We start from the raw sequence: 9,013 nt of genomic DNA on the forward strand, positions 1-9,013 counted from the left end.
AAACTAATTTATGTGAATTTAAAGCTTAAAAATTAAAATTAAATAAATTTATAATCTAAATATATATTTGACTTTGATTTCTAAAAACAACACATCTTCAATTATTTTTATTGAATAAAATTTATGTATATATAAAACTTGAACAATGAATAAAATGATATTTAATATATCAAAACAATGAATAAAATGATATTTAATATATCTCACTCATAACAATGAATAAAATGATATTTAATATATCTCGCTCATATGTTGTTCAATTGAACTTTTATATTAATACCTATTTTTCTCTATTTATTTATTTATAGTATATATGCACAATGTCAAAACATCTAGAAACAATATGTTAGAAAATATGCTCCTATCTACACAAATTGCACCTTCTATACACGTGCTAATTTTTATTAATTGCAATATGTTTAATTAAGCTGAATACACAATTTGTAATCTGGTCTTTTATATTGACAAAACTGAAAATGAAACTAAATTACTTTGCACGCTATTCCAACTTCCAACATGAACAACATGCTTGAAAGCAGGGCGGCTGCCAGGCAAATGACAAAATGTACCAGTCACCTACTCCATCATACTCTTAAATTATACTCAAACAATTCCTACATAACCACTCTCTCAGGTTAACATCTTATTTTGACCGCTATTTAACCGAAAAAAAAACATGTCAGAAACAAATGGTTTGAGCACACAGTTGAGCAATATTAACCATTGTGATATTAATAACTGTGTGATTTTGAGTCAAACTCATTGACCCATGTTTCATGAGTAGTGATTGAACATGAATCCATTTCTCATGAGAATAAATGGAACACTTAGCACTCATTGGATCTAGGTGATGCTCACAGGGGTGAAGCCATCCCAGTACTACTCCAACCTGAACGCGCTTAACTATAGAGTTTTCTCCATAGTTAAATCCAAAGCTTGCAACCATTCTATTAACCATTAACCATTCTATTATTTGAAACAAGTCCTGAAAAGAACAGGATTACAAGATCTCTATGGATTTCATGCAAAAATGCCTTGACCGTACTCAATCATACGAGTCTTGAAAAGAGAAGGATTCCAAAATTTCAATGGATTTCATGTAAACAAATCCTGAATGTACTCGATCGTACAATCCAAGCTGAAAAAATCTTATGCCACGGCTACTACTTTGAACATTGAACTTAGCCCTGCTGCCATTAAAACAGTGGGCAGCTTTGAGTTTACCTTTCTCATTCTCTGATTCTCTGATTTCTGTGATATGTCTACACTATACTTCCAGTCAATGAACTGAAATTCCCCCGTTCCTGCACTGCTTTCTGAGATGATTTGCTCAGGAAAGTGGTTTGTTATTCTGGTGCAAGGGCCCAACCATTTGGAGTGCATGTAAGCGGATGTCCTCCATGGGGGAATGTGCATTCCCTTTGTTTCCAACGACATCTTTGCACTTTTGGACATTATCTTCACAATTTTGACAAGTTTTTCTTCACTCCCAACAAAAAGCAGGGGAAGCAATTGAATGAGAGCGCTGTATTCTCCACTGGGTCTTGCAATTTCAAACTGTGTTCTGAAATCCATGTCCACCATTATGCGGCTGCTTTTCCCCTTCCTCTTCCTCGCCACAACATCCATGAACTCGTATTTCCCTGCATAAAAACCCATCTGAAAGCTCAGCAATAATGGAAAATACTAAAACAGACTCTTTTAATTTGGGTATAGATTCTCTGATCAAGGGAGCATTTAAAACTAACCGGGAGGGAAGCTTCTGTCATGTTTGGGCTCGGATTTACAGATAGCTGCGTCAAATCCTAAGCTTCTTAAATGAGTCATTACAGAGGAACTATTTTGTTCTCCTTCATTTCCTGCAAACTCTTTGTACTTCACTATTTGGGCTGATATGCTCCTTTCCTCTTCACTCACATCTGACATGATGCTCTGCGCATTTGTTTGAATCTATCATGTTCATAACTAGAATTCCCAAAAACAAAACATGAAAAAGATTGTGCTGTTTTCGCATAAATATACCTTGAGAATTTCGATTTGTAGCAGTAATGGAGAACTGGAATGGGTCGCCATTGAATCATCAGTTGCAGGGGATGCTTGAATTTCTGCAATGGATTGCACAGAGCCGCATTGCTCCTCCATGAAGCCCACAACCATTTCATTTGATCTCCGCTCGCTCTCTCTCATTCTTCTAATATTGAACTACTCTGTGGACTGCTTTCCAATGCTACGGATTGAAAATTCATGGAATGGAGATTTATAGTTTGGAAGAGGGATCTTATTAGGGATCTTGTGGGGGAATCTAATGAGTTTTCTGGAGAATACCCAGAAGGAATCAGCATAAGAATCACAAATATCTTCTTCTACGTCATGACAGCCACACGTTGATAGAGGGAAGTCTCGACTATGCAATTGAAATGATTTTTCTGAGGGGGAGGACAAAATATAAATGGTTGTCTGTATATAGGTAAGACATATCCCCACGTTTCAGAACTCGTTCCCATCATCTTTCGCCCTTATGCAAGTGGGTTTGTGTAGGTAAGGATGAACATTGTATGTAGTGGTTCTCTAGCAAACTAAACCTTACAATATATAGGTAGGTGAAGGAATTTTGAAAAAAATATCAAGTAGGTGAAGGAAGTTTGAAAAAAATATTAAGTGTTCTTTTTGGTAAGATATAAGTTTTAGTTTGATGTTTAGATATTGTTATGTGAAGATAGGTATTTTAAAGTCAAGAATTAAATTAAGGGTAATGTGGGTTTTTCTAATGGTAATATGGGTTTTTCTAACATGTAAATACTAGTTATGGGTGAAAGTTTTGGAAATTTCACTTTTGCAATATTGATTAGAAACCTTAGTATATTTTTTAATCTTGTCTATGAATGTACTTGATGCGATAAACCAATTGTGGAAAGATATTTCTATATTGTCCTTTTCTATAATTAAGAACATTGATCTCATATTGCATTTGACATTATAGTATAATTGTTGATTCTAGGGGGGAGAATCTAATAGTTGAGTACTCTAATTTTGCACTGCACAAAATTCTATTTGGAAACTTCAAATTACTCCCATTTTTTCGCAACAACTTATTCGACAAGTCACCTACTTATAACTAAGATTTTAGGACCGTGTGATCAAATATGATGCTACATCAACATGTTTTTTGTCAAGATGTCCAAAAACACACCAAAAAAGAAAGACTCATACTTGCACACTAAGTCATGTTTTAACTTTTGTTGGCATATTGATGTGGCATCACATGATTGATTTTTTTTTTTTCAATCTAATGAATGCATTGTATTCAATCATGGGAGGTTATCATCATTACCAACAACTCTAAATTCACAACCATTTGCGCAATATTGTCAAAATATTAAGCATAAAACCAACAACTTCTATTACAATTATTAGGTTGTGCTTAAGTCTAGGTCTTTTCTCTTAGTGGATTGGTTACTAACATGAGAGCATGTGGAAGTAATAGATCATCTTTTAGGTTGAATCTATTTCATTTTTCTTACTGTTAGGTCACAAAAATCGCAGTTTTGAATTACACCTTCAAACTATTGATCTTCCAAAATACAATCCACGCCAACGAACAAGTTAGCATACGAAGATGTTCCAATCTCTAGTCTTTAGGTCTAGGAAGACTCGGACGGATGTGCCCTTATTTTAACCCTAATAGTACATCTACTAACTTCTATAATAGAGAGAAAGTTACATGAATCTATTTATCTCCTTTGAGCAAGCTAAATCTATATTTTGACTAGTCCTTTATCCATTTCTAGGCACAAAATCAATTCCTCTAATATTTAGTGTACTTTCATAGGACACTTCAAAAATCTGCCTGAATTATTAATTACTTAATCCTATTAATGTGAGCATGTTAAAATTGCACAGTCGATTCATCTAATTATTTTTTATTCCTCCAAGGAAACCAACTAGATGAGAAGAAAATAGACAAGTAACCACCCATTTATCTCAAATTAATTTTGCAACTATGTTAACATGTTCACACAATTTTTGAAAGTAATGATCAAATGCATAGTCTAATTACTGTGAGAGGACCATCATTGAAAGGAAACAAAACACATAACACCCAAAAACATAGTAAAGGATCTATATTTCAATATATTTATGTCATTGTACTTTATTTTCATATATCATTTTTGTGGTTATACAAACTTCCAACTATTATATTTTAAATTTTCAATAATCACATTTTACAAAATGAATCATCAACCGTCGATTCTTGTAATACGACTCTTTACTCTTCAAAATATCTAGAAGTTGTCAAGGTCCCAATTTTCAACCACATCTTCTATTTGTTCTTCGAAGTCCATGGGATCCATTCCAAAATTGATAAATAAAGCATGAAGCTCTACTTTTTCTTTTTCCTTTTCTAGGTTTGTCATGGCTTCCCTCGGGTTGGCAGAGAGGATCTGTGGAGCCATTATGAGCCCAGTAAGAACATCACTTCGCTCTTATCTTCTTCCTCAATCAAATTTGGTTGAACAATGGAATTTGGATTTTCATTTGAAGATCCTTCTTCCATGAGCAATCCTATTTTTGGCAATCGACCTAATTTCTTTTGGTATCAAGCATGATGTCTGCATTTTAATGAATAATTTTTGACCAACTTCTATTTTACAATAAATGCACACATATAATTTACACGATGTTACATGTATATATCTTCAGGAATGATTTCAGAAGTCTACCATCTTTACGTGTCATTTTATTAACATTTTTTCCATTTACTAATGACACGTATGTAATCACTAGCACTTGCACTCGAAGGAGCAAGGGTACGTCGATAGTGAGAAAAGGTGCAAGTCTATATAAGATGATTGTCCACATATGTTTTTTTGTCAAATATTTAATATAATATGAAAGGAAACATAAAAGAGTAAAAAAACTAAACACAGTGAAATAGTAAATGGTTGGGTCATGTACAAGTAAAGATTTTGTAGACATGTTATCTATTTTTTGAAAACATTTCAAGAAAAAATAATGTGGAAGTTACCAACAGTTGACATAGTATTAGGATTCAAGTCAAGAATGTTAAAGTTGATGCACCTTTTTGGTTCTTGTTTACAAGATTATCTCATTTTATAATATTTAGTTGAAACTCTTGGTTTTAAAAACTTAATGAAACCTCAAACCTTATGTTTTGGGTTGGGATGGAGCTCATTATCCATTAATAAATAATTTGAATTGTATTTTTCTATTATTGGTCCTTGGTAACATCTAAAAGTTATATATTTACTATCCACAACTTTGTGCTAAGAACGAGTGAAGAATTTGTAGACATATTATACATTTTTTTTAAACATTTCAAGAAAAATAAAAACTAATATAGAAGTTGCCAACAACTCACGAAGTGTTTGTTCACATTTCCCAAATCTAACAATTGAAGACATGTGTAGGACATAAATGTAAGGAAATTTATTCTACAACCTAAAATCATTTATTATTTTTGTGGTTTGCAAGAAAGGAACAACCAAAAGAAAGAAAGGATTAGAAGGAAAAGAAAAACTTTCAATAACCAATCAACCCCAAAATGGAATTTGTAAACATTCCAAAAGGCTTTCATAGTAACTCCTTCCTAATATAAATAACATGACACATTGCTCTAGATCGAGTGGACGGGGCTCTTTGTTTCATAGCTAAAATATTACATGATAATTGTTCTCCTAATATTATTATATTCACTACCCAAAATAATTTGGTCTTTGCATAGTGGGGAGAGTGGATGAAGCTCTGTAATTGGTAGCTACAATGAGGCATGCTAATTATTATCTACATGATGTTACTTAAACTAAGTTGATTGCGGGTCTTTACAAGTTAGGTAGAATCAATATATATCTCTAAGTTTTGTTTCTAAAATGAATTAAGCTAAATGTTCTCCATATATTATTGGATACACTATCCTTATCCATTATTGATGGCCTCTACAAAGTGGGTCAAGTAAAAAACATCATTTTAACTACCAAATATAGTAAAGTTGATATTATGGAAGGATTTCCATACATCAAATTGTCATTAGTTTTTATTTGGAAAAAATCAATTTGTAGATAAATAACCATTTTAAAGACTAGATAGAATGGGTACAGTCACAAATGAGTCTCGTCATAAAAATAAGTCCCAAGCACAATTGATTCTTTTATGAAAGGTAAATCCAAACAAATAAACTAAATCTCGCCCCTTCATTATGCATGCAAACATTTAAAATTCAATTTGTATTTTATCATAATGAGAGAGATCTAGAGTAGATGCACCCATTTTCTATTTTTTAGTTGATAAATATATTTTAAATATATCAAATCTAAATTTCTATAATGGTTTGTATACATATAATGAAGGTCATATGCATTTGAGTACATCTTCTTTGATTTGTCTTTCTTGTTTTGTAACCATATTGTATTCTATTTACATCCAGATATCTCTCACATTAAGAAAGTTGTTAGTGGTCATTGTACAATCATAAACAGCATAATTATATGTGTTTCCATTTTTCCAGTAATTTTCATTCCCAACTTGTACCATATTCATTTGCTAGTGAAAATGTTTATGTATTTGTTAATATTAGTTGCTTCAATTGTGTGATTGGTTTATAGTTCTTGTTTTCCTTTATAATAATATTAAAACCCATCCTTAATAGGTGTGGTTTATCCTCCATGTATCTCCTAAGCTCCACAAGAATCCTTGATATGTAAGCATTATTTTTGCATGCTAGTTCAAAGACATATTATAGTCTTCTAGTATTTTGAATGTAACTTAGTAAAATGCTTAGACTCTCCTAGGATTAAATATTAATGTTACTAAGGTGTATTGATTTAACTATATGTATGTTTCTTATGCTATCAAGATTTCTGAAATATTTGATATTTGATAATTTATTGTTAATTATCTAATATTTAACTTTATTTGTAGGACCATATCCAAGATTATATTTTCTAGTTCACTAAAGTTGGTAATATTAGTACATAATTTGCATTTGTCAACTTAAATTGAAATTGTTGTCTAAGGGAAAAAGTCACAATTATCCCAAGAAGGGATATTATAGAAACCACCTATAAACCCTTAGCCCCTAAAATCATGAAGTGGGGAATAAATATCAACATGATTAAGAAAAACATCCCCCAAAAATAGATCTTTGACAAGATCAAACTCCATAATGAACAAGCATCCCATAATCACTTCACTCAAAACTTGTCAAAGATAAGATAATATTAGAATTTATAGCCAATGTTTTCATCCAAACATAAGTTTTTGTCAACATAAAAGTGACTAACCTTCTAACAAGTTTAGCACCAAATTGTCGAGTCTACATAAAATGATCTTATGCACCCACTTACCAAATTTGGATGAAAATATAATAAAAGAAAGAGGTGTGGAATCCACAAGGGTATTTACACAAAATCCAAGTGTTTCTTAAATCTATTAAATGCCCTAAAAAATGTTCTCCATCCAATATTGCAATGGCAAGATAGTGAATCTCAACCAAATGCATACCATACTGGATCATTCTTTTTTGGATTGAAACTTGGTTGCCACTTTTTGAAAGAGCTACAACTAACCCAAAATCCCTCAACCATTGCTAAGAATCTTAATACAATTTCCCATGGACAAAAAAAATAAAGAAAAAATTCCATCTAGTGACAAATATCAACAAACCTTCTTTTTTTGTAAAGCTTATTCTCTAGAGTTGTCAATGTTTGGATCGACTCCATAAAGCTTCCCAACAAGGAAAGACTCAAATATTAAATAAGCCTCTAGAAAGCCTTAGAGGAATCTACATAATTTCAATAAATTCAATGCACTATTTTGAAGCAACCAATGACCCCCAACAAAGGATGACATCCAAGGAACCCTTCTCACTCAAAATAATACCCACCTTGACCACAAGACTAGCAAAAGTCAAAACTACCCTATCTCCACTCGAACATAATCAATCCACAATAGTGAGAAACACTTTTAATGAAGAGAAAACAGGGGTGATAAACTCTCTTCTCAATCCCTATAGTAGAGATCCATTAAATAATTCATGTTGATATGGATAATATAAGTTGAATTTTAAATACCAACGTTGAATGTATGGAGGGATCACTTTAGATAAAACTCTCAAGAGCCTTTCTTCATCTTGTTCAACTTCAGGTTCAAGATTAAGGTTATGTGTTGCCTCTTATTCATCACTAACATCTTCAAGATGTATTCCTCTTCTCTGTGTTGTCTCTACATCTTCAAGCCAAGTTGCAAGATGCCTCAACATGTCCATTATAGCATTGTCTACATTTACTCTACCATGAACCATTTTGACAATAGTTCCTGCAAGACTGTAACCTTTTGCAAGTTATAGATTAGATTTCAGATCTACCACCCTAAAACCAATCCAATAAGGTTCTCTACAATCCAATCCACAAGAAAGAACTAGCTCTGATATCACCTAATGCAAGGAGAAGGGAAAGCTTGAGCAGAATCAACACAACTTAAGCTTATCAACATCCCCTGCTTAGAGTTACACATAGAAGCAACATACAATTCAATGTTCATATAGTGAGATTCCTAACTTTTACTCAGGTGTAATTAGTAAGTCACTCATAGAACATAAGGCATGGCAACTAGTCGCCACACTATTGTACGTATTAGAAGAAATCAAGCAACATGCCCAACCGTGAGGCTTTCCAAGTTACAACCATAAATAATACAATTATGAAACAAAATCCAAAATTACATTCCTATCTTCTTCTTCAATATCCCTCTCTTGCTAGTGCTCTGCCCTTCTGAACTAACGCTAACCAAGCTTCTTATATAGCCAACTAAGCCATAGGTCGACTAGTTAGGCATTTAATTACATTATAGGTCCAACCTTGGAAGAGTAAACCAAACAAAAGAAAATATTAACATGAAGCGACACACACTTGAAGGCGAATCCACACATGTTTGAGGAGTTGGCTCCTAACTTTGCAACATGCCAATATGACTCAAAAAACTGTGCAAAAAGAAATAA

The 9,013-nt window shown here is 32.7% G+C and overlaps 1 protein-coding gene across 1 annotated transcript; it reads right to left on the reverse strand.

Annotated features, from left to right (window-relative positions):
• Window positions 1-945: 945 nt before the first annotated feature.
• Window positions 946-2,332, reverse strand: LOC149552694 (uncharacterized). Its single transcript, XM_089788257.1, has 3 exons — window positions 2,023-2,332; window positions 1,749-1,932; window positions 946-1,643 (listed from the first exon to the last, which is right to left on the reverse strand). Exons 1-3 carry the CDS (start codon window positions 2,185-2,187, stop codon window positions 1,150-1,152), a joined length of 843 nt encoding a protein of 280 aa, XP_089644383.1. The 5' UTR covers window positions 2,188-2,332; the 3' UTR covers window positions 946-1,149.
• Window positions 2,333-9,013: the final 6,681 nt, after the last annotated feature.

This window comes from Cupressus sempervirens, chromosome 6 (genome assembly GCF_028749045.1).
Source record: "Cupressus sempervirens isolate cs-2001-9-10 chromosome 6, ASM2874904v1, whole genome shotgun sequence".
Classification (NCBI taxonomy): Eukaryota; Viridiplantae; Streptophyta; class Pinopsida; order Cupressales; family Cupressaceae; genus Cupressus; species Cupressus sempervirens.

Excerpts from the sequence above, each read along its gene's own strand:
- LOC149552694 (XM_089788257.1), bottom strand. The coding sequence starts at position 2,187 with ATGAGAGAGAGCGAGCGGAGATCAAATGAAATGGTTGTGGGCTTCATG. Across the intron at positions 1,933-2,022 it reads TACAAATCGAAATTCTCAAG|AGCATCATGTCAGATGTGAG; the intron begins GTATATTTATGC and ends ACAAATGCGCAG. Across the intron at positions 1,644-1,748 it reads TGACAGAAGCTTCCCTCCCG|GGAAATACGAGTTCATGGAT; the intron begins GTTAGTTTTAAA and ends GTTTTTATGCAG.